The sequence below is a fragment of the Bubalus kerabau genome, chromosome X (assembly GCF_029407905.1).
Source record: "Bubalus kerabau isolate K-KA32 ecotype Philippines breed swamp buffalo chromosome X, PCC_UOA_SB_1v2, whole genome shotgun sequence".
NCBI lineage: Eukaryota > Metazoa > Chordata > Mammalia > Artiodactyla > Bovidae > Bubalus > Bubalus kerabau.
The window spans coordinates 103598350-103623216 of NC_073647.1; the positions used below are offsets into that span (position 1 = coordinate 103598350).

Genomic DNA, 24867 nt, shown 5'->3' on the forward strand with positions numbered 1-24867 from the left:
GCCATCTGCACACAGCCCCTGTCTCTTCCCCCAGCTTTGGAGGGATTAAGGTCACAGGGCGGGGCCATAACAGGGTCGGATGGGAGGGTGAGGAGGGGTGAAGATGGGACACTTGTGGGCCACAGCCTGGCAACAGAAAAGGCACTGATTAAAAAAAAAATATATATATATATATATATATGCACATATACGTTTATTTATTTTACAAAATATATACCAGCACCAGAGGCAGAAACTAAAATAAGAAAAATGATAATTGTTTTCCAAAAGTATCTGAAATTTGAAGTATGCAGGAATAGACGTAAGATAACATATGTACAAGATCTCCATGGGAAAAAATTATCAAATATTATCAAATGATTAAAGGGGATCTAAATAAATAGGTTAAATTTACTAATTGAAATAGTCAATATTATGAAGATGTCAATTCCTCCCAAAGTGATCCAGAGATTTAACGCAGTCCCAAATAAATTTCTAAAGATTTTTCCTTGACATTTGACAAACTAATTCTAAAATGTATATTGATATACAAAAGACCTAGAAAAGCAAAATCTTTGAAAAATAACAAGATGGGAGGACTTGCCATATTAGGGCAACTTGTAATAGAGCTAGAGTAATTAAGAACAAAATAGAGTTCAGAAACTCTATTTTGTCCCACATGATTTAATGACAAACGTGGCATTACTGATCAGTGAAGACAGGGTGGTCCTTTTAATGACTGGTGGTTATATGAATGCTTACTAGGTAATTATTCTCTGGAGTGTACACATATGTATAACATTAAAATAAAGCATTTATTGAATGCATGAATACTAGTGACTGTAGCTTAGTAGCTAGTAGCTCAGTCGTGTCTGACTCTTTGCAACCCTTTGCCTCTCAGGCTCCTCCGTCCATGGGATTTTCCAGGCAAGAGTGCTGGAGTGGATTGCCATTTCCTTCTCCAGGGGATCTTCCTGACCCAGGAATCGAACCCGGGTCTCCCGCATTGCAGGCAGATGCTTTACCGTCTGAGCCACCATAGTGCTTTTTTTTTTTTTTTTTTTTTACACTGTATTATGTATCACACACAGTTTAACAGCTGCCTTACATGAATTAGCCTCCAATGCGGGAGACCTGGGTTCGATCCCTGGGTCGGGAAGATCCCCTGGAGAAGGAAATGGTAACCCACTCCAGGATTCTTTTTTTTTTATTATTTTATTTTTTTTCCACTCCAGGATTCTTGCCTGGAGAATCCCACGGACGGAGAAGCCTGGTAGGCTACAGTCCACGGGGTCGCAAAGAGTCGGACACGACTGAGCGACTTCACCTTCACCTTACATGAATTATGCTATGCTATGCAATGCTAAGTCACTTCAGTCGTGTCCAACTCTGTGTGACCCCATAGACGGCAGCCCACCAGGCTCCCCCGTCCCTGGGATTCTCCAGGCAAGAACACTGGAGTGGGTTGCCATTTCCTTCTCCAATGCATTAAAGTGAAAAGTGAAAGTGAAGTCGCTCAGTCGTGTCCGACTCCCAGCAACTCCATGGACTGCAGCCTACCAGGCTCCTCCGTCCATGGGATACATGAATTAATTCTCCTTTAATCCTAGGAAACAGGTACTATTAATAGTCCCATTTCACAGATGAGGAAACTAAGACAAAGGAAGCTATGTAACCTCCCCACTGTTGCACATTTAGCAGGCTGTGGAACTGAGACTCAAACCTAGTTGCTTTGTGCGAAAGCCCCTGCCTTAATTAACTTGTACACTTTTACAATCTAGAACATGAATGCCTTAAAAGGAATGAGTCAAGAAGCCTCTCGCTCTCTCTCTCTCCCCCGCCCCCCTCTCTCTCGCGTGCTCAGTACCATCCCTTGCCCACTTGGAAGAACGCACTGGGCTGCAGGCAAAACAAAACAAAACGGAACCTACAACTCCCAGCAGTCATTGCGCGCTCAAGCGTGCACGCGCTCATTCACACCAGTACGACAGGCACCCGGCTTGCGTCAAACGCGCTCTCGGGACTACACTTCCCGACTCTCCTCGCGGAGCCCGTGACACTCCTTGGACCGCGAGCGGGGAGCGGGCTTTCCTCAGCTGCGCCTCTCTTCCTCGGACCCGGCCCTGGACCCAACCTCGGACTCCAAAACGGCTCCACCATGGAGGAGGCGGACCGAATCCTCATCCATTCCCTGCGCCAGGCCGGCACGTAAGGACACAGCCCCCGCCTACCTCGGAATGCCCACATCCGGGACTCCAAAACTCCGGATCCAGTCACCCGGGAACCTTAAAACCCCAGACCTTAACATCTAGGGATCCAACCTCCAGGACCCTAAGACCCTCCCTTCTCCATACACACACACACACACACACACACACACACACGCACACACACACTCCCAAACCTTTGACCTCTACACTTGGTAAACCCCAAACTCCAGGACCTAGGCACCTCGAGACCTTAAAACCTTGCAATCTCAAGGCCTGGGCTCCTGAAGTCTGTGGATCTTAACATCAGTACCCTGGAACCCTGATATCTGGAGATTCTAAAACACCTGTATCCTGAGAACCAAGGAACTTAAAACCCTGGGGTCCTGGCCCTCAGGGACTCCAAAACCCTCTAGGACAGGATACTTGGGAACCTTCAAACCTCTTTTCCCAACACCCAAGGCTTTTAAAATCCCAGAACTTTAAAATCTAGTGTTCTTAATGCCTGGTGACCCTGACACACTGGGACTCCTGTATCGAGGCTCCTAAAAACCCAGGATGACAACATGTAGGGAGCTTGACTTGCAGATTGCTTGAGACTAGGTGGTCTTGATATCCAGGGACTCTGACATTTGGAACTCCTGAAAATCCCAGCTTCCTGACGTCGAGTCTCAAAACCCTAGCAGTTCAATATCTAGGGGCCCCTGACATGCAGGGAACATGGTATCTGGGGATGCAGAAACCCAGAGACCATTGCATCTGGGCTCCTAGGGCTTCCCAGACCCCAGGCATATGGGACTTTTAGGCATAGGGAAATTTGAGATTTTTTGAATTTGGAGCTCTTCCATCCACCATTCTACACTGAGGTCTTAGGACCTGAGGACTACCTCCCACCACCACCACCATTTTTAGTTTTACAAATGGAAGTCAGCTAGCAACACTGAGGACCTGTCTGAACTGTGTCCATCCTCACCACCCCATCCCAGTATTAGGACTTACAGGAGACTGCATGGCTATGCCTCATCCCTGTTTCCTGACTGCTCCCATCCCCCTAATTGAGTCTGCCCCTTTCTTCTTCAGGGCAGTTCCTCCAGATGTGCAGACCCTGCGAGCCTTCACCACTGAGCTGGTGGTAGAAGCTGTGGTCCGCTGCCTGCGTGTGATCAACCCCGCTGTGGGCTCTGGCCTCAGCCCCCTGCTGCCTCTTGCCATGTCTGCCCGTTTCCGTTTGGCCATGAGCCTGGCTCAGGCCTGCATGGTGAGTGCCTTCCTCCCGATATACACAGCCTCTTCCTTCCTCCTTTACAGTCGCCAGACTCCCTTGAAACTCTTTGGACTTTCCTCTCTGCTACCTCCCCTTGTGACTTAGTGGTTAAGGCTGCTGGCTCTGTGGTCAAACTGCCTAAGTAACTGAGACCCTGGCTACAGCACTGGCTGTGTGTGACCCTAAACCTTGTAGCCCTCAGTTTCCTTCTCTGTGAAATTGGGATGATAAAAGTAGGGTTGTTAGGATCATCAAATGAGTTGATCCAGTTTGCACCTGGGTGACTCCTGGCTTCCATATTTTGAGCTTGCTGCTGCTGCTAAGTCGCTTCAGTCGTGTCCGACTCTGTGCGACCCCACAGACAGCAGCCCGCCAGGCTCCGCCATCCCTGGGATTCTCCAGGCAAGAACACTGGAGTGGGTTGCCATTTCCTTCTCCAATGCATGAAAGTGAAAGGTGAAAGTGAAGTTGCTCAGTCGTGTCCGACTCTTAGCGACCCCATGGACTGCAGCCTACCAGGTTCCTCCATCCATGGGATTTTCCAAGCAAGAGTACTGGAGTGGGATGCCATTGCCTTCTCCGATTTTGAGCTTAGCACCAAGTATTTTTCTAAACCCTATAATATCCATTTACCAGTTCTGAAACAGCCCTGTTTGATTAAATGCTCAGGCTGAAATTAACCACCTGTTCTCTGATTGGCCCAGCCTGGATCCTATGGTCATCCCTACAGGGCACTGTGAGTAGCTACTCCTTCAGGATCACATGGAGTTGGGGGAGGGAGGGTTATCCAAAGGAAGATATGCTGGTTAATTTAAACAGTGTCTGCACTAAAACTTCACTCTGCCCTGTTAGCCAGATAGGCTTGATCTGGCTTCTTGCATTCCAAGAGCCTGTAGCTATGTAATGAATGTCAGCATACCCAACATACCCAGTATTTGGTGGTAGAGGGCCAATAGTGTTAACTACAGTAAAACGTTCCACTTAGCCCCAAGGGACAGGGTGGTCAGGTTTCTTGAATTTGTGCCTTGCTTGTGTAGTCTCTGTCTCTTAGAAATAGGCCTCTACCCAGCCTTCGGCTCTCAGGTTCACCTAGCTCTTAGGTGTTCTTGGGTTCTTCTGTCTCGGGCTTTTGGTGGCCTTCAAGGCAAGCAGTCTGTCCTCTGGCCTGGGGCTGTCTTCTTGAGAATGGCACTTTATAAGGGGAAACGTGGGTCCTCTGTTTGTCTAGACGGGGGCACAGTGAGACATGTTGAGGAGGGGCTGGGGCTTAGGCTTCCCCCAGTTTTCTGTTACCCCCTTCTCTCAGTGTTGTTTCCCACTGGATTTGATGGTGATCTACTTTTCTGCACACTAACTTTTGCGTGGGGAAGAGAGTGTGGCTTTTTTAATGATGGAGAAGTTCACGTAATTGTCTGGCCCCAAAGTCTTGGTTTGGCCTGAGCAGCTAGAAAGCCTGCTGTGTGTCCAACTCTTTGTGACTGACTCTTTGTGACGCCATGGACTGTAGCCCGCCAGGCTCCTCTGTCCATGGGATTTTCTGGGCAAGAATACTGGGGTGGGTTGCCATTTCCTTCTTCAGGGGATGCAAAAGCAAGTAGAGAAAGTTTCTTAACTCAGCTGGGTGCTGCTTCTGTAGCACACCTTGGCTCAGCACTGCCACCTTCTGGTGTCTGCCTTGTCATGTGCCCTGCTGCTGACACCGCTTTCTGCCACCCAGCCACCTCCATATTTTGGTGTCTGTCATTTCACACACCCCACTCCTGGAATGAGTTTCTGTATCAGTCACAACTCTTTGATTGCAGGTGTCGGGAAAAACCCAAAGTAAAGTAGCTTAAAAGACAGTGGTTTTTCACACTTTTTGTCTGCGACCCTCTGAAATAAATATGTCCTACATTGTGACCAAATACACATATGTCTGTATAATAACGATGTTATATATAATCGTGATGTTTTCTGAGTGTTGCTCTGTGCTGGCTGTTGTGGTAAGTTGGCATCAAGCCACTGAATTCTTGAGCCAGCTTTCTGAAGTAGGCACTGTTGGTATCCTTTTACTCAGGTGAGGATAGTAAAGCTCAGAGAGGTTAAGTGATTTGCCTGTGGTCACACAGTTGGTAAGAAGCAAAGCTTAGATTTGAATCCAGAAAGTCTGCTTTCAGAATCCATGCAGCTCCAGACCAGAACCTTGATGGGCCTTTTTAACCACTTAAGTGAAAATGAAAGTGTTAGTCACTCAGTTGTGTTTGACTCTTTGTGACCCCATGGGCTGTAGGCTGCCAGGCTCCTCTGTCCAGGGGATTCTCCAGGCAATAATACTGGAGTGAGTTGTCATTCCCTCCTCCAGGGGATCCTAATCCAGGGATCAAACCCAGGTCTCCCACATTGCAGGTAGATTATTTACCATCTGAGCCACCAGGGAAGCCTTTTTTTTTTAAAATCCCTTAAAGCATCCACATAGAAACAGTACTGTCAGCCCCATTTTACAGCTAGAAACTGAACTGGGTGGTTAAATAATGAGTCCAAAGCTTTATAGCGAGTCAAGTAGCACAGGCTAGATTTCAGCTGCAACCTTTTTGACTCCAAAGCCCATAGTCTCTTTTGAAACCATTATTTACTATTTTATGGAGGTCATTTTTACCAGTCCAGTCCAGACACAGAAACCCTAGCAGTAATTTGAATAGGGAAAATTTAATATGAAGAGCTGTTGCCTTTCGACACTATCTAGACAGGGGTCCATATAGCATTGTTCTGGGTTCCCATCGTAACTTAAAGGGGAACTTTCACAGTGTCTGGAGCCCTTGATACCCTACAGATGAAGGAGGAGGATGTCCTTGAATTCCTTGCAGCAGAAACCCACTTAGGTGGCACCAACCTTGACTTCCAGATGGAACAGTATATCTACAGAAGGAAAAGTGATGACGTCTACATCATAAATCTGAAGAGAACCTGGGAGAAGCTTCTGTTGGCAGCTCATGCCATTGCCATTGAAAACCCAGCTGATGTCAGTGTCACCTTCTCTAGGAATACTGGCCAGTGAGCTGGGCTAAAGTTTGCTGCTGCCCCGGAGCCACTTCTGTTGCTGGCCACTTCACTCCTGGAACCTTTACTAACCAGATCCAGGCAGCCTTCCAGGAGCCAAGACTCCTGGTGGTTACTGATCCCAGGGCTGACCACAAGCCTCTCACAGAAGCCTCTTACGTTAACCTGCCTACTGTTGCTCGATGCAACACAGACTCTTCTCGGCAGGATGTGGACAGTGCTATCCCATGCAACAACAGGGGAGCTCACTCAGTGGGTCAGATGTGATGGATGCTCTGTGCCTGTGTGGCACGATCTCGTGTGAATACCCATGAGAGGTGTAGCCTGGCCTCTGCTTCTACAGAGATCTTGAAGAGATTGAAAAGGAAGAGCAGGTGGCAACTGAGAAGCTGTGACCAAGGAGGAATTTCAGGGTGAATGGACCACTCCAGCTGCAACTCAGCCTGAGGTGGTGGACTGGTCTGAAGGTGCTCATGTGCCTTCTGTGCTTATTCAGCAGCCTGCCACTGAAGACTTGTCTGCAGCTCCCACTGCCCAGCCCACTGAATGGGGAGGGACAACTACCGAGGGGCCTTAAGCTGTGCTTCTACAAACTCTTAAAGTGGAAATTCAGTTGAGAGAAAATAAACAGTTTCTTAAAAAAGAACAAGAATTGTTAACTAGATGAAAGATGGTTAGTTACTGAAAGAGTAAATCTCCAAGGTGTGACAGAAGTGACGCGATACCTTGAGAAGTCTCACGTGCACTCCAAACCATTCACCTGGTTACCCTTACCTGGCTGCTGAGAGGGGGGTTACTTTGATTAGTTTCTTGTGTATCTTTCCAGTTTTTCAGAAAAAAGTGAAGATATAAGCAAATATAAATATATATTCTTATTTCCCCCCTTTCTTACATAAGAGAGAACATATACCTAAATTCTTATCCTTTCTCCCCCCTTGCAGCATATCCTGGAAATCATTTCATATCAGACAATAGAGCTCTTCCTCATTTTTTTCTTTTTGCAGCTGTAGAGTAGTTCATTGTATGTACGCACTGTAGTTTATTCAATTACTCTCCTATGCTTGAACATTTAGGGAGTTTCCAGTATTTTGCAAATAATGCTGTAATGAATAATCTTGCACATCTATATTCATGAATTGTTGGAGGCATATCTTCATGGTAAACTAGAAGTAGGATTGCTAGGTGAAAGAGTAAATGCATGTGTCATTTTGTTAGATTTTGCCAAATCACCTTCATTGGGATTGTTTAATTTCTGTATTCCTGACAGCAGTGTATGAGAGAGTATGTGTTTTCCCACAGCGTCTTGCACTGAGTAAGTGTAGTGTCAGAGTTCTGCCTGTTCAATAGGTGAAGAATAGTATCTCCAAATAGTTTTCCTGCTAGTTTTGTACTTTGAAAAGCTTTTGAATTTAAGGAAAAATGAAAATAGAAACATAACATCTTTCTCCTAGCTTTCTATACTGTTAACATTTTACTTCATTCTTTTCTATCTGGGTACACACACACAAATTTCTTTTCTAAACCATTTGAAAACAGCAGACATTGTGATAACTTCATACCTAAAACTTTCAGTGCACCTCTCCTAAGTATTGATAAAAGGACAATCACCAGTTTAACCATAGTACCATGATCACACCCATAAAATTGAATATCGATAGAATAATAGTATCTAATATTTGTACATGGTCAGATTTCCTCAGTAATTACAAAGATATCCTTTACAGCTGTTTTTTTCCAATTACAGAATCCAATCAAAGATCATACATTTTATTTCACTGTTATATCTCTAATCTTCTGTATCCAGCAGCAGTCCTTAGTTTTTCTTTATTTCTTTTTGCAGTGACCCATGTGTGAAGCGAGGAGGCTGGTCATTCGATGGAATGCCCACAGTCTGATCTGATTGTTTGTTCATGACTAGATTGAAGTCTGGGGCAGTAACTCTGCCAGTGATAGTATCTCTCTACCCAAGTGGAACTTACAGGAGAACACAATGTCAGTTTGTCCCACATCAGTGATACTCACGTTGGGGCTCAGTGTGCTTTCAATTCAAGTCTCCCTTGTAAGTGAGGTTGGACATGTTTGCATATGTTTAAGGACCATTTTTTCATTCTTTTTCTGGGAATTGTCTCTCTGTGCCTATCTTTTGCCTCCTTTTCTGTTGCACTGCTGGTCTTTCGGCTTGTGTGGTTTTAGGCGCTCTTTATATATTAGGTGGGCTTCCCAGGTGGCGCTAGTGGTAAAGAACCTAGCACCAGCGGTAAAGCCAGTGCAGAAGACAAGAGTTGCGGGTTTGATCGCTGGGTTGGGAAGATCCCCTGGAGAAAGAAATGGTAACCCACCCAGTATTCTTGCCTGGAGAATGTCATGGACAGAGTAGCCTGGTGGGCTACAGTCCATAGGGTCACAAAGAGTCAGACACGACTGAAGCAACTTAGCATGTATGCTATATACTAGGTAGATTCACTCTTTGCCTTTGATATGTTGATGTATGGGAGAAACCAACACAATATGTATAAAGCAGTTATCCTTCAATTAAACATAAATACATTTTTTAAAAAAGAATGCAGACAAGAGGCTGGATATGTGACAGCCAGTTGCAACATCTTAAATTAAAAAATCAACTCCAAATACTATTTTTTCCCATCTTGTTATTATGCTTTTGACATTGCTCATTATATTTTTTTCTTTAAAATTTTTTTTTGTGTATTCAGAAACACTCATCTTCTCTTTTATGGCCTCTGGGTTTTGATCATATTTAGCAAGGCCAGAGCTTTAACTTTAAAGTTCTGGAGGCCGTGGGGAGCCAAGGGAAAGTTCAGAGGGTGGTGGCTGGTGAGAGCATGGTAGCATTTGGAGTCTCTGCCCTGGGCTCTCAGGTCAGGACGATCCTGCCTGTCAGACTCACAGGTGTCACCCTTTCCAACCCCCAGGACCTGGGCTACCCCTTGGAGCTTGGCTATCAGAACTTCCTCTATCCCAGTGAGCCTGACCTCCGAGACCTGCTTCTGTTCTTGGCTGAGCGTCTGCCCACTGATGCCTCTGAGGATGCAGACCAGTCTGCTGGTATGGGGCGCTTGGGGTGTGATGGGAGTGAGGGAGAGGGTGTTGTGGGGCTTGAGAAAAGAGGAAGGGGTGAAAAGTTTGACTGGTGGGGGTGGACTATGTGTCTTAGGGAGAGCTAAGTGGGAGGACTGGGGTGGGGAGGGGGATACAGGTCATGGGGAGGGAACTGGGGCTTGGGCTGACCCAGGTGGGGAGTTGGTGCTGGAAGGGTCCTGTGGCCTTACCTCCTGCCTTGCCTGCCCCCACTCTAACCACACTGGCCTCAGTGATGCTCCTCAGACACATCAGGCCACTCCAGCCTTAGGGCCTTTGCATCTGCTGGCTTACTCTCCCAGGTACTTACTCTCATGGTTCACTCCCTTACCCCTTGGAGTTTCCTGTTCATGTGTCACCTGAGGGAGGCCTTCCCTGGATTGCCTTGTTCAAAACGATATCTTCCTCTCCCTGGTCCTTAGCCTCCTTTCCTGACAACCACCTGCCAGTTTTCTGCATTGTACTTATGACCTCGGTCATGCCTCTATCAGCCTGCCGCCCTGGGAGGGCAGGAGGATATTTATCAGTTTGTTCACTGAGGTAGCCTAAGGGTCTAGAATGGGGACTGGTACAGAGTAGGCATTTAATAAGTGTTCCTTGAATGACTGTGAAAATGATAGCTACATAGATATGTATCTCTGTGAGGGGGTCAGGCTGCTCTCCCAGGGTGTATGCATTTTTGGAGTTGTGGCATTGTCACCTGATTGACACCCCCTCCCCTCTCCCCTAGGTGAATCTGCTATCCTCCTCCGGGCCATTGGGAGCCGGATCCGGGACCACCTGGCCCTGCCCTGGGTCCCACCCCTCCTTCGCACTCCTAAACTACAGTACCTCCAGGTGGGACCCCTCAACTCATGTTAATATTGCTTGTCACTGCCCTGCCTGCCTTGTCCCCAATTATTTGCTCAGGTTTTTGGCCCCTTCCCTCTGCCCACCCCCAAACACGATTCACCCTAGAGGCTCTCTGATTCTGCTCTCCCACCAGGGCTCAGCCCACCAGAAGCCTTTCCATGCCAGCAGGCTGGTCATGCCTGAGTTGAGCTCCAGAGGAGGTGAGCAGGAGGCTGTGGAGAGGGGCTGAAGGGAGGGGCAGAGGTGGGCCTGCCTGTGTGGTGAGGCCGGAGGGCTGGCTGACTCTTGCTGCTTCTAGAGTCCCGGGAGTTCCAGGCAGGTCCCCTGCTGCTACCAGTTCCTGCCCAGGTGCCTCAGCCAGCTGCCAGGGCGGCCTCGCTCCTCGAACACCATGCCATCCAGCTTTGCCAGCACACAGGCCGGGGCCGTGCTGGGGACGAGGACTGGGGCCACCGGACATCCCGCCTCCCCGCCCAGGTACTGCTTGGTGCTTGGCCCCCGCTGATGAGGCTGCTCCTCCCCACAGCTCCCATTTCATCTCCCTTTAGTCCTTTGCCCCTCTTTTTTCCCCACTTTGTCCCTTTCTTCCATTGTTTCCTCTCTGTGTGCAACTACCTGGTTCCCTGCCTGAAAGGACGCTGGAGCCAGAGAGTCAGTCCTCACACAAGTCAGTATGGCCCCTTGGAGCTTCGGTGTCCTGCTCAGAGACATGGGTGGTAATACTGCTCTCCTCCGAGGGTGATGTTCCACCAAAGGTCGTGCACGGGCAGCCAGAGCCATCAGGATCTCCTCCCTTTCTCCCTGCTTCTGTTACCTCCTTCCTGCCCCTAATTCGCTTCCTCTTTCTCTGTGTCGTCATCACCAATTACAGCCTCCAGATCTCTGACCAACTCTTCCCACCACTGGCTTTCTCATTTTGTGGTTTTGCTGCCCCTCTTTCTCTCTCCCCACCACTGTCTCATTTCTGTACTGTCTCCCCACCTCTGTCTACCTCTATATCTGTCCCTATATCCCCTCTGTCCACCTCAGTGTCTGTCTCCATCCCCTCCCCACTTTGTCTACCTCTATAACTGTCCCTTTCTGCCTCCCCCACTGCCATTTGTTCTGTCTTTGTCTTTTTCTCTCATTTTAAAACTTACAGGCACTTCAAACACAGAAGTAGAGAGAGTAGTTTCATGAGCCCTATGGCCCTGTCATCCACCTTCAGTTAAAGCATTTTGCAGGACTTCCCTGGCAGCCCAGTGGTTAGGACTCCATGCTTTCACTGCCAGGCCCGGGTTCAATCCCTGGTCAGGGAATTAAGATCTTGCAAGCTCTGTGGTGCAGCCAAAAAGAAAAAAAAGATCCAAGCATTTTCCCAATCTTTCCTCATCTCTTCTTTATTTTTTGTGTGTATTATTTTAAAGCAAATCCAAGATATCATGTCATTTTTAAAAATTTATTTATTTTAATTGGAGGCCAATTACTTTACAGTATTTTAGTGGTTTTCACCATACATTGACTTGAGCTAGCCATGGGTGTACATGTGTTCCAGCTGGTGCTCTGGGACAACCCAGAGGGATGGGGTGGGGAGGGAGGTGGGAGGGGGGTTCAGGATGGGGGGACACATCATGTCATTTTAACTCTGAATACTTAGGCAGACATCTCGTAATTCAAAAGGGCATTCACTTTTTAAAAATAAATTTTTAAAATTTATTTAATTTATTTTTGGCTGTGCTGGGTCTTTGTTGCTTGGGCTTTTCTCTAGTTGTGGCAAGCAAGGACTACTTTATAGTTGTGGTACTCAGGCTTCTAATAGCTTCTCTTGTTGCAGAGAATAGGCTCTAGGCATGTGGGCTTCAGTAGTTGTGGCCCACGGGCTCTAGAACACAGGCTTAGTTGCTCCATAGCATGTGGGATTGTCCCGGATCAGGGACCAAACCTGTGTCTCCTGCATTGGCAGGCGGATTCTTTACCACTGAGCCACCAGAGAAGCCCCAGGGCATTGACTTTTTAATGCAACCAGCAGGCCATCTTCACAGTTAAGAAAATGAACAGTGACCTCTTAATACTATCCAACACTGAGTTCACAGATTTCTCCATTTGTCTCAAAACTGCCTCTGTTTTCATATCTCTCTGCTCCACTCTGCCTCCGCCCCCTTCTTTTCCCAGCTCATCTGACTCAGTCTCCACTCTGTCCCCACATGTCCTTTCAGTGTTGGTCTCTAATTTGGGGGCTGCAGGCTTGTCTCCCTTTCCATAGCCTCCTCCATTGTGGAGAGCCGAGTGGGTGGAGAGAAATGGGGCTGTCCTCAGGGAGCTCCCAGGCTGGTGGGCCCAGACAGTGGGGCCGGGTCCTCTTGTTGGACAGGCTGGAGGGTGGGTACGACTTGGGGGTGGCCCCTTGTCAGGCAGCTCCCTGGTGGAGGCAGGGCCTCGGGTACCCAGCAGACCTCCACCCCCTTCCACTGTTTCCAGGAGGACACACGGGCTCAGCGGCAGCGGCTACAGAAGCACCTGGCCGAGCATCTGCGCCAGACCTGGGGCCGGCCAGGGCCCCCCCAACAAGCCCGAGACCTGGGAGAAGTGCTGCAGGCCTGGGGTGCTGGGGCCAGGCCTGGTACTCCCAAAGGCTCCCGCTTCACACATTCCAAGAAGTTCACCTTCCATCTGGTAGGTGGGGCTAGGGCATGCTGATGGCACCAAGGTTGCTGTAGGTATACACACCACTCTCTCTCTACACAAGAGGCCCCTGTTCCCACCAGACCTGCCTGCTCCCCACTGAGGTGGGTACCCAGAGGCGTCCCCTGGCTTCTTGGGAACTTCTGTGGAGAAAGGATCCAGGGGTGGGAGCCATGTAAGTGTGTAGGACTGCTCTTTGTGCAAAGCTCAGCTTTCTCTGGAGAGTTTCTTCTGGACATCTCTTCTTGGATGGTCACCTGGAGGGGCCCTCACCCCTCTCATGGGCAGGTGGGCAGGAGCTGTGTCAGAGTCAGGGAGGTTTTTTATAAGTAAACACTCCAGTCTAAGGTCACAGAGAGTGCTTTGATCCTCACACGTATTCCGACAGCCGTCAGTGCACTGTACATGAGTACTGTGCTGGGAGGGCGCACACAGGGGGTATTGAGGTTGGCTGTGAGGGCCTGGGCCTTCCCCGACCACCAAGATGCTCCTTCCTCCCTCCCCAGGAGCCTGAGGCCCAGGCAGCCCAGGTATCAGATGTGCCGGCCACCTCCCAGCGGCCTGAACAGGTGAGCAGAGCAATGGTGGGTGGGGCGGTGTTCTGGGCCCTTGGCTGTCTATTGGGCCTGACACCCCCACATCGCCTGGCCTGTGTCTACCAGGACACGTGGGCAGCCCAGGAGCAGGAGCTGGAGTCTCTTCGGGAGCAGCTGGAGGGGGTGAACCACAACATTGAAGAGGTTGAAGCTAACATGAAGACGCTGGGAATCAACCTTGTGCAGGTGAGGGTAGGGGAGGGGCTGCCCACTGAGGTCGGGCCTAGGGGGCTTAGAGGGACTTGTGGGGGCTGAGGGTACTCTGTAGAGGTCTGCAGATGTCAGAAAGATTCATGGAAGCCACTGGGGACCTGTGGGACTCTTGAGGGTTCAGGAGAATCAGGGGGAGTGGGAGGGGGATGTGGGACCTGTAGGGGTTAGAGGTGCCTTGCTGTCTGTGAGAGTCGGGAGGGGTGTGACTGTCCATGGGCAACTGGAGGGGCCTGTGGGCCTCCTCGGGGCTTCCAGGGGAGTCAGTGTTGAGGTCAAGGAGTCAGAGGGGTCTGCTGTGGGTGCCCGTCTCTGCTTATATGTCTCTGTTGCTATTGGGAGGGGTCTGAGGGGCCTATAGGGGCATGCTAAGTCACTTCAGTTGTGAATCTTTGTAACCCCATGGACCGTAGCTCCTCTGTCCATGGGATTCTCCAGGCAGGAATGCTGGAGTGGGTTGCCATGCCCTCCTCCAGAGGATCTTCTGACTCAGCGATCGAACCCCCATCTCTTGCATCTCCTGCATTAGCAGGGGGGTTCTTTACCACTAATGCTACCTGGGAAGCCATAAGGGCTAGAGGGATGTATTGTCATCTGTTGAGGTTGGGCTAGGCCAGGGCTTTCCAGGCCCAGCAGGCTGGGCTCCCCCACTGACTGGGAGTAAGGGTTTCTGGGGTGCCAGGTGGAGACCGAGTGTCGGCAGAGTGAGCTCAGCATCATGGAGCGTGAGCAAGCCCTGCGTCTGAAGAGCCAGGCGGTGGAGCTGCTGCCCGACGGGGCTGCCAACCTCGCCAAGCTGCAGGTGGGGCTGGTGCTGAGGCTGGGCTGGGAGGGTCGGAGTTGGGCAGGCCCAGCCTGTGTTATCTGCAGCCCCCCTCCCACCATCACCCTCCAGCTTGTGGTAGAGAGCAGTGCCCAGCGGGTCATCCACTTGGCGGGTCAGTGGGAAAAGCACCGGGTCCCTCTCCTCGCTGAGTACCGCCACCTCCGAAAGCTCCAGGACTGCAGAGAGGTAGGTGGGGTCCCAGACCATGGGTGGGGCAGGTTCAGTCCCTCCCTAGGGGGCTAGTCCTGTGCTCTGCCTCACTACCCTCTCTCTGTGGGACCCTGGCAGCTGGAATCTTCTCGACGGCTGGCAGAGATCCAGGAGCTGCACCAGAGCGTTCGGGCAGCTGCCGAAGAAGCCCGCCGGAAGGAGGAGGTCTATAAGCAGCTGGTAAGACCCGTGGAGCTTCCCTGGTGACTCAGACAGTAAAGAATCCACCCACCAATGCAGGAGACATGGGTTTGATCCCTGATCTGGGAAGATCCCCTGGAGAAGGAAATGGCAACCCACTCCAGTATTCTTGCCTGGAGACTCCCCATGGACAGAGTAGCCTGGCGGGTTACAGTCCATGGGGTGGGTCGCAGAGTCAGACATGACTGAAGCGACTGACCAACCAACAACCAAAGACCTGTGTGGGGGCCTTGGGTGGCTCGGAGTGGGGGAGGTGTGGGTCCAAGGGGAGCACCCGCTGTTTCTGTGTAGGTGTCAGAGCTTGAGACCCTGCCCAAAGATGTGTCTCGGTTGGCCTATACCCAGCGTATCCTGGAGATTGTGGGCAATATCCGGAAGCAGAAGGAAGAGATCACTAAGGTACACCATTGTGGCTGTGGAAGGTGGGTCACGCAGGCAGACATACCCAAGGGCAGGATGTGTGTTGCAGGGTGACACAGGGGCCTTACACCCTATGGAAGGCAGAGCTATCTGGCCATACTTGGCACAGCGCAGCCCCACATAGTCCATTCCAGCCACCCCTGAGCCTGTCTAAATGTGACAGCATGAATATGAATGGCCTCAGCTGGCTGGCTGCCTGTCCCAGACATGGGCTCACGGGTACTCTGGTCTCTGCCAGATCTTGTCTGACACGAAGGAGCTTCAGAAGGAAATCAACTCTCTGTCTGGGAAGCTGGACCGGACGTTTGCAGTGACTGATGAACTTGTGTTCAAGGTTTAGGGCAGGCCGGGCTGGGTGCAGGGGTGGGGTGGGTAGGCCTGGACCAGGTGTGAGTCTCGTAGTTACAGTGATGCTTGCGCCTGGCTTCGCCCCATGGAAGGTGAAGTCAGAGGAGTGGAAATGGGTGGCCTTGTGGGCGGAAGGTGGGGGTGGGGTGGGAGCGGGGCAGGACAGCCCACTGACACCTTCAAGATCCCCTGTTTCATCAGGATGCCAAAAAGGACGATGCTGTTCGGAAGGCCTACAAGTATCTAGCTGCCTTGCATGAGGTGAGGGTAGAAGTGTGCCTGGGGGCTGGCTGGGGAGGGGACAAATTTGGGTGTAAGCCTTCCACTCCTGCTGTCCCCAGAACTGCAGCCAGCTTATCCAGACCATCGAGGACACAGGCACGATCATGAGGGAGGTTCGAGACCTGGAGGAGCAGGTAAGGCCAGGGGGTGGGAGGGCTCAGCAAGGCAGGCCGGGGGACAGAGAGGCTGTGGGACCAGACCTAGCCAATGGCTGGGGTCTTAGCCCTGCCTGTTAGTAACTGGTTGTGTGACCTGGAACCGCCCAGTGGCCTGCTCTGACCCCCACCTTCCGTCCTGAGGGTCCTCATACCTGCCTCCAGGGCCATTGGCAGAGGCTTCAGCTTAAGTATGGGCTGGGTGATCCTGCCATGCAGCCAAGGATGCTTCAGGTGGATGGGTGACATCTGCTAAGGCCTGGTGGTGGGACAGAGCAGGCTGTTATTGGGGCAGGGGGTGGGAGGAGCACAGTGGGGCCCTGAGTGGCTGCAGTGGGGTGTTGGCGGCAAGCAGGAACTGGGAAGGGGGCCCTGTGTGCTGAAGGGCTGTGGTTCACATTGCCTTAGATTGAGACGGAGATGGGCAAGAAGACCCTCAGCAACTTGGACAAGATCCGCGAGGACTACCGAGCCCTTCGCCAGGAGAACGCTGGGCTCCTGGGCCGGGTCCGCGAGGCCTGAGCAGCCCCACCAGAGGTCTGCCCCCGGCCTCAGGCAGGGATGTGGAGTGCTGGCGGCACTGGCCCTCGCTGTGCCCTCTGATTACCATCCAGTTCCTCCTGCTGCAGCCTTGGCCCCAGAGCCTCGCCCACCTCACCCCGACCCTTATCTGGGGCAATCATCCAGAGTGTGGGAGCTTGGCTTCAGTTTATTGTGAAGGGCATGGGGTGGGGGTTGGGGTCTTGGATCTCAAATAAATGAGGGACTCTGTCTGCAGTCGAAGCTGAGGCATGGAAGAGGGTGCAGGGCTCAGGGTGGGGGAGGGGTGGGTGGCAGGTGAGACACTGGATACATTTGGTGAGTCGGTGTGTGTAGCCCTGGGCGTCTGCCTGGGACTCCGGAGGCCCCTCAGGGTGCTGTGTGGGTGTGCATGTGCACATGAGACGTGCTGGTGAGTTCAGAGTCTGTGTGACCAAGCATGTGTGTCGGGAGCCACGCGTTACTGTGTGTGACCTGCGTGCATGCGTCTGGGTGGCTTTCTGGAACCTGACATCCTGAAGGTCCCGAGGCTGCTGCTGTGCTGTTTTCAGGGCCTGCCTCATGTGACACTGCACTTGTGGGCCTGGAAGCCGGCTGTGGGTATGTGCTTTGGGGGACGTGGGTTGACTGTGTGTGGGTGTGACTGTGTGACTGCAAACCTGAGGTGGTGTGAGTGTACTGAGGCAGGCTCTTCATGTTTTGGGGGTTTGTATTGAGTCCAGGGGACAGGATTGTGACTCTTTATGTGTCCTTCTCCAGCTCCAAGGTCATCTGTGAGAGTGACTGAGGCAGGCTGTGTGTGTGGCTGTTTGTGAAGTCCCAGTTTGGCTGAAGAGCCCGTCGCAGGGGGCTGGGGAGTGGGTGCAGGGCTGGGCCTGGGGTCCCTCTGAGCATCCTTGGTGCAGAGCATGTGATCCAAGAGGGCGGTCAGCTGGGGAGTGGGGTCCCTGACTGGCAGGACAGTACACACCTTACTTCTTGGTCCCTGCGGGCATGTGCAGGGCTGGTCACCCCTGCCCCCAGCCACTTCGACCCCCTCCCCTGTCCTCCCTTCTCTTCTTGGCTCTGAGATCAGGGGCCAGGTGTGGGGTTGGAACACCTGCTGGGCCTCTGGCTCCTCTTCTTGCGGAACTCAAACTCATCCACGGTCCACACAGCCCCCTTCTCGCTCTCCACACGTACGAAACACTTGTGCAGGCTCAGGTTGTGGCGGATGGCATTCTGTGCAAGGAGGACCAGCCAGCCGGGCCAGGGCCGGGGGGTGGGGTGGATCAGGCAGTCATGCACTGATGCCAGCAGTGCCCACCCCAAACTGACCTGCCCTTTCCCAACACGCCTCCAAGCCCCCTCCCAGGCCCACCTGTGGTGGCATTTGAGGCCCTCCCAGCCACTGCCCCGTCCAAAGAAGCTCACCTTCCAGGTGGCTGGGTGGTTTCTGAAGAAGGCAAACATGCGTGTAAACCAGTGATAGATCTCGTTGAGTGTCCGCTGCTTCTCAGGAGCCTCCAGGATAGCCTGGAGGTTAGGGAGTGTGGGGGTGAGGGGAGCTGCTCCCCCAAATGCAGCCTGACAGGGGCACTGGCCCACCTTGGGCTGGCCTCTGACCTCGGTGGAATTGTGGGGACAGGGGAAGGAGGGAGATGGTGAGGGGTGACGGGTCAGAGACAGGGTTAGAAGTGGGGTGAGGGTGGGGCTGGGATGGGGTTAGGTGAAGGATCAGGGCTGGTGTTGGAGTTGCTTCTGGTTCAGGGTCAGGGCTGGAGTGAAGTTAAATTTCTGGGGTGGAGTTGGAGCTCTCGGGATGGGGGTAGGGTGAGATTTCAGGGTTTAGGAAGTTTAAGGGCCAGGGGTGGGGTACAGTTAGGGGTTTTGAAGGAATAAAGGGCCCAGCAGAGTTAGAGGTCAGATAAGTGACTGGTTAAGGGTCAGGCTGGGGATGAGGTGGGGTGAGTCAAGGGGCGAGGGGTGGGATGATGTGTAGCATTAGGTCAGGAGGCAGAGATGGGCCTAGTTATTTTGTGTGTCTGGATTGTAGTTAGGTCTTGACTGTGTGTGATCATTTAAGGATCAGGGATGGGATTGGGTGTGGAGTGAGGCTGAGGGTCTGGGAATTTGATCTGCTGGGATTTAGGAATGGAATTGCGTCAGGGGTCGGTGATCATGGCTGCAGTGAGCCTCCGGGTTTGGATGGGGTGAGGCAGGTGAACGAGTGGTGTTGTGTAGGGTTAGGTGTGGGCCTGGGATGAAGGTCCGGGTGGGATCTGGTGAAGCTTTGGGGAAGGCATTAGGGAGATTAAGATGAAGGGGTTGGGATGGGGTGAGGTGAAGGGTCAGGTATTACAAGGAAGGGGTTAGGGATGGGGTCTAGCAGGGGGATGTCTTGACAGACTAGGGTACGTCAGGGCTGAGGAAGGAGTTAGGGTGAACCTGAGGTGGGCATAGGGGAAGGGGCAGAGATCAGATTAGTTTGGGGGCTATTTATAGGCCCAGGAGGCAGTTAGGCATGGGGTTGAGGTGGTCGTTAGGAAAGGGGTGGATTTAGGGCCGGCTCTTGGCTTGCCGTGGCTTGGATAGCAGTTGAGGTGTGGGCTTGGGGTGTAGATGGGGGATCACATCTAAGGCATGGGTTTGTTCACACAGGAGGCCCCCTGAGGGTGTTTGGTGAGGGGAAGGTCCTCCACCCCAGCCCTCTCTTCCCTCTCCTCAGCCTGGCACCCCGCTTACCCAGCGGATGAGGGTGGCATAGGTGAAAGGGGGCCGCATGTTGTGGAACTTGAAGTAATCCATGTTGTGGAAGAACTCTGCAAGAGGTGGGGAGGGATCAGGTGCCATCTGGGAACTCCTCACTCCCTCTTCCACCCTCCTCTCTCCACCAGCTGTCGAGTCTGCATGCCTGAAATCCCACCGTGTACACCGCTTTCCAAGATCACAATCACTGTTGGCTAAGCACTCTATGTAAATGATACCATTTCCTCTTTACACTGCTCCCACCACTATAGGGCTTATTCTTCCCAAGGTTTAAAAGTAGTAACTTCCACACCAAAGGGATGTAACTGGTTAAGTGGCGGGGCCAGGAGGGCACTCAAAGGCCCTGATCCCTGTTAAACCCATAGCCCAGACCTTGTGGATGGCAGGGGATTGGTGAGCTCAGCAAGTCACCCTGCTTTTTCTTGGTGGTGGGGAGACAAAGAGTCCCTGGGAATTATTAAGCTAGCTCTCTCCCTCCTGCAGACCAAATAGAGTGAGTAGCTGAAGCTCAGAGTGAGTGAGTCCCAACCTCCAGGGAAGACAGAGCTAGACATCTGAGACCACAATGGGAGCTTGGAGGCCATGGAATTCCAGAGAGGAAGCTTTTGCAAGCAGTTGCCATTTCCCAAAGGCTGGGTGGCAGTGGTAGGGGAGAGTGGTCCCCAACCTTGTACCAGTTAGGGAGATGAGGGGTCAGGGGGCACCGTGTAGGACACGCACCACCCTTACCTGGGAATGTGCTGTTTCCATGGCTGCCCCAGAGGTGCCTCCGCACGGCAAACAGGCCATCAGGGGCCTCCTGGGGTCCTGGCCAGGCCGGGACGGTGGTGCCTGGGGTGCCAGTGGCTACGATACAGCAGGAGCCCTTGTCAGATGATGCCTGGGGGAAGAGGGAGGGGCTGGTGACCTAGAGGCTTAAACTTTCCACTTTAGTTTTAAATAAATGTTTTTATTAACAAAAGCAAGGGCGTCCTCAGTTCCACTCTGATGTAGAATCCGACGAAGCAGCACAAACCATATTTATTACAGTGGAGGTGTGGACAAATGGGTGTAGAGCTCCAGTGATGGGGCCACAAGCTAGGGTTGAATTGGGCTCTTCTGCCACCCAACTGGGGCCTTGAGGAAGTCACCTAAGCCTCCCTGGCCTCAGTTTTCCTCATCTGTGAAGTAGGGATGATAGTAATACCTCACACAGGCGTCATGAGGAATTAAATAAGGTAACATTACCAAAGTGCTCAGAAACAATGCCTGACACCCTGGGCTGGCTTCTATATGATCACTGCAGGTGCCCAGGGCCCGGCACTTTGTTTAATGTTCTGCAATCATCACTTTGAAATCCGAGCCCTGTGATTTCATTTTGCACCAGGCCCTGTGAGTTATATAGGTGGTTCTGCCAGCAGCACGTGGTCTGTGTTCAGCGTTGGGTGATTTGCTGTTGCTTTGCAAACTCAAGATTGTGATGTCTGGGGATCTTAAGATCAGAGAGTTTGTAAGCAGAAAGCGACAGATTCCCAGGTCTGGATGTGTTTGGAGCTGGGGACGGGCCCAGAGATCCCAGGACCTGGGTGCAAGGATAGGTCCCCTGCACCCTGCAGGAGCCTTTCCCACTGCCCAGCCGTCCGTGCCACCTGTGGGTCTGGGGTGGCTCACCGCAGATGGAGCCTTGGTTTGGGCCATCTTCCCGGCCAGATGGGCCTGCATAGCACCCAGCTTCTCCTTCTCCAGCACCAGCTGTGAGGACAGGCACAGAGTGAGGCCTCAACCCGCTCTTTCTCTTCCACTTCTTTGCCCGGGCTGTGGTCTTCCCTGGGAGTGCCCTGCCCCCTTCCTTCCTTCAGGCCAGGCCCCTTCCTGGGTGAGCTTGGCTCCTGGCATGGGGTGGACTGACCATTTACCACACCCCCACATCACCTGTTGCTCCAGAGATTGCACCACCTCCCTCTGGAGCAGACACTGCGCCCTGCCCTTCTCATCCAGGAGATGGTCTGCCTGGCAGTGCCTGGGTAGGGGGAAGAGTCCACGCGGGTGACCATGGTGGGCCCAGCCTTCTGGCTCAACATTCTGAGGGGAAAGGGCTCAGACTCTCTGGGAGGAAGGTCTCTTCAGAGTCTCAGCCTCCCTCCCCTCTGTTGACCTCAGTCTCCCTCTCACACCTGTCATTCCTTCAACGCATGCCACTTGGCATCTACTCTATGGCCAGGGTGCTGGAGATGATGATGGATGGGTAGTGAGCTGAGAGCAGGCCAGGTACGTGAGAGTGGGAAAGGCATTCCAGATGGAGAGGACAGCCTGTGCAAAGGCCTGGTCGTGAAGACAGGATGCACTGAGTTGCACACTGATAGTTGGGTATGGTTGGAGAAGGGGGTGGGTGTGAGACAGAAACAGACTGTGTATGTGTGTGTGTGTGATGGGGCTGAGAGGAGGCAGCAACAGCCACTGTGAGGATCTGGGACTTCGGGGATCAATAAACTCAGACTGGTGTGTTGGCATGACAGGGTAGCAGGGCAAAGCAGTTAGGAGTATGGATTCTGGAGGCTGGCTATCACTCAGAAGCTGGGTGATCTTGATCAAGACACTTAACCTCACTGGCCTCAATTTCTTTGTCTGTAAAATGGAGGCAATCAGCACACACCTCTATTGTGATGCCCCATTATACAGATGAGGAAACTGAGGCTCAGAGAAACTAATTTGCCCAAGATCAGAGCCCATGAGTGATCGAGTCAGGCTCTGAACCCACAGTCTCAGCTTTTGCCTCGTTCATCTTACTCCCTATCAGGATGAGGTGTGAGCTGAAACCTGCACCTCCAGACCTCCCACAAACTGACCCCCACCCCTGGACCAGAATGGGCCTGGTGGGCCCGGCTCACTCACTTGAGGAAGTCTTCTGGCTCCTTGAAGACCTTCTCACATCCGGGCCACTTGCAGACGCCATTTGCTAGCAGTGAGTAGGAGCCCTGGGGCACAGTCGAAAGGGTGCTAGGGGGGACAAAGAGTGTCAGGGGCGGGGGTGGCAGGGCAGGGAGCCTTCCCAGCCCTGTGTACTGACCTGTCTTTCCTAGGCATGCCGGGGCTTGGGAAGGTGCAGAGCAGTGCTGGCTCCCTGGAAACCCACTCCAGGCTGGCCACGTTGATTCCTGCAGGGGGGACAGGGCACCTCTGGGTGCCAGGCTCTGAAGCTTGGCCCCGACCGGGCCTCTCGTTTTGAGCTTCCGACCCCCCCTGAGTTTAGCAGGCCCAGACTCCCAGGGGGCTCTGTGGTCCCTAACCTCCAAAGCTTCTGTAGAACAGCTCAAAGACTGTGCTGACATTTCAACTAACTGCAAAAGATCTGTGGTTCTGGGATTTTGACATTCTGCGTCTTTAAGATTCTGACATTTTTGAGAGGTTGGAGTTTCCAAGATGATAAGACCTGACCCCTCTGGCCCCCCGAGGGCCATGATTCAGCAGCCCACACTGCTTTAGTTCAAGGATTGGGGGCTCTGGGGTTCTGTGGAACTGTGGGGTACAGTGTTACCAGGTGGCAGGCCGGGCCGGGCCTTGAGAGAGAAGAGCCCCGTAGCAGCAGTGGGTGGCGGGAGGCTGATCATAGCTGGGCTGTCCAGTGGGCGCACCTGCAGCACAGGGGTCCGGGCATGGGCATCCACCGTTGAGAGCTGGGGGCACATGAGGGCTGTGGTTCAACCTGGTCCCCTCCCCAGTTCTCCCGCCTGCTCCACCCTCCCTACCCATGCTGAGCTGGTACCTGGTGCACGAAGTGTGGCCTGTCCTGGAGGAGCGCCTGCAAGTGGGGCGAGGGACCCAGCCGAGCTCCGGAGGGTGCCACCATGACAAGGGGTACTGTGGGCATCTGGGGGAAGGCAGGTGGGTGACATGCTATCCTTATGCTCGTTCTACATGTCTAATCTCTATACTCCTCACTACAACCCTGCCTACTGGGTACTATGACCATCCCCATTTTACATATGTGGAAACTGAGGCTAAGGGAGACTGGGTGACTGTTTCAAGGTCAAGCCAGCTAGTAAGTTTCGGAGCTTGCTTCCATCCCGTCACCTTACCTCCGTGGGCCCCCAGCCCTTTGTCACATGGGGTGGAGACACACACGGCTATGCCTGTGGGACGATGATGGGGTCTCCTCTCCTGAGATATGGGTTGGGAGGTTGGCGAGAGCCTCGAATCTCTGAGACCTGCTATGTGGGGACTTTCTTGGCCCCGTGACATCTGCATAAGTCACAGACTTGCCTGGGACCCAGAAAACCACTTCCTGTGCCCCGGCTGGGCCCCCCCTCCCAGTGCCACAGTAAAGGTCGGCACCTGTAGGCCCAGGTGCCCCACCCTGCCTGCCCTATCCTGGACCCTAGGCCTTACCTGCAGCTGTGATGGTGGCATGGGGTTCAAGGAGGAAGAGGAGGTGTGGGCCCCGCTTCGGAGATCCCGGCCTTGGAAAGTTGTCCCTGGGCTCTTGGTGCCCAGCTGGTCTGAGGCCTTGGGTGCAGCCCTCCAGCTGGGCAAGGCTCCTGGGGATGGGCTGAGTACCAAGGAAGGGGCCAAGGGCTTGGCTGGCCTGGGGTTGGGCATTGGGTCCTTGTTCAAGGGCAGGCTGCAGGGACACAAGAAGAAGGAAGTTACATGTGTGCTGCGCTGTGCGTGTACGAAATACTCAACTGTTTGAACCATGTGGACACCCCCTCTGGTCAGAGCAGGCACTGGCCAGGGATTGTCCCAAAGGGACCTCAGCTCTGGTCACATGTGTGTGCCTGTGCACACACATACTTGGTGTCAGGGACACAGGTGTGCCTATTATGTCTCAAAGCACACCCCCCGTGCAGACATACATAGACCGAGTACACAGCCTGCCCGCACACACTGGCACAACCCTGCTGGGGAATTCAGGCTGGTTTTGGGGGCTTCAGTCAGGGTAGATCTCAGCACTTGAGTGGTGGACTTCAAGCCTCCGCCCTCCTGTGCTTCCGGAACTGGGTACAAGCCACACAACCTTTGCTGACCCTGCTAGGACTGGGTTCTGATTTTCTCCTGGGAGCATTGTTACCCCAGTGACTTGGGCATATCTGGGAGTAAGAGGGGGGCATGGAGTCAAAAGATCCCTCTGGCTGCTGTAAGAGGGGGATGCTCTAAGGAGGTGAGGGCAGAAGTAGGGGGAATAGTGAGGAGGCTACTACAATAGTCCAGGCAAGCGACAGTCCAGACCAGGCTGATGGCAGTGGAGATGGTGAGAAGT

General features: G+C 52.6%; 2 protein-coding genes and 1 pseudogene across 3 annotated transcripts; 2 read left to right on the forward strand and 1 right to left on the reverse strand.

The window, feature by feature from the left end:
* The first annotated feature begins 1931 nt into the window (after positions 1–1931).
* On the forward strand, positions 1932–17120 carry CCDC22 (coiled-coil domain containing 22). Its single transcript, XM_055564447.1, has 17 exons — positions 1932–2187; positions 3267–3444; positions 9417–9549; positions 10313–10419; positions 10568–10634; positions 10733–10911; positions 12892–13086; positions 13602–13664; positions 13758–13877; positions 14584–14703; positions 14797–14913; positions 15016–15117; positions 15430–15537; positions 15797–15892; positions 16108–16167; positions 16248–16322; positions 16752–17120. The coding sequence occupies exons 1-17, from the start codon at positions 2138–2140 to the stop codon at positions 16863–16865; spliced, it is 1884 nt and encodes a 627-aa protein (XP_055420422.1). The 5' UTR covers positions 1932–2137; the 3' UTR covers positions 16866–17120.
* LOC129639345 (40S ribosomal protein SA-like) lies at positions 6191–7255 on the forward strand (annotated as a pseudogene).
* An 834-nt stretch (positions 17121–17954) lies between the features above and the next one.
* Positions 17955–24206, reverse strand: FOXP3 (forkhead box P3). 2 transcript variants are annotated; one of them, XM_055563831.1, is made up of 11 exons: positions 23997–24206; positions 23374–23478; positions 23146–23284; positions 22678–22765; positions 22503–22607; positions 21543–21630; positions 21282–21362; positions 20361–20511; positions 19608–19684; positions 18297–18398; positions 17955–18104 (listed from the first exon to the last, which is right to left on the reverse strand). In XM_055563831.1, the coding sequence occupies exons 1-11, from the start codon at positions 24204–24206 to the stop codon at positions 17955–17957; spliced, it is 1296 nt and encodes a 431-aa protein (XP_055419806.1). The 2 variants fall into 2 exon arrangements, with proteins under 2 accessions (XP_055419806.1, XP_055419807.1); XM_055563832.1 differs by lacking the exon at positions 23374–23478.
* Between the last annotated feature and the right edge of the window lie 661 nt (positions 24207–24867).

Excerpts from the sequence above, each read along its gene's own strand:
- FOXP3 (XM_055563831.1), bottom strand. The coding sequence starts at position 24,206 with ATGCCCAACCCCAGGCCAGCCAAGCCCTTGGCCCCTTCCTTGGTACTC. Across the intron at positions 22,766-23,145 it reads CCGGCCCGGCCTGCCACCTG|GAATCAACGTGGCCAGCCTG; the intron begins GTAACACTGTAC and ends TCCCCCCTGCAG. Across the intron at positions 18,105-18,296 it reads ACCACCCAGCCACCTGGAAG|AATGCCATCCGCCACAACCT; the intron begins GTGAGCTTCTTT and ends CTCCTTGCACAG.
- CCDC22 (XM_055564447.1), top strand. The coding sequence starts at position 2,138 with ATGGAGGAGGCGGACCGAATCCTCATCCATTCCCTGCGCCAGGCCGGC. Across the intron at positions 13,087-13,601 it reads AGAAGTTCACCTTCCATCTG|GAGCCTGAGGCCCAGGCAGC; the intron begins GTAGGTGGGGCT and ends CTCCCTCCCCAG. Across the intron at positions 15,893-16,107 it reads CTGATGAACTTGTGTTCAAG|GATGCCAAAAAGGACGATGC; the intron begins GTTTAGGGCAGG and ends CTGTTTCATCAG.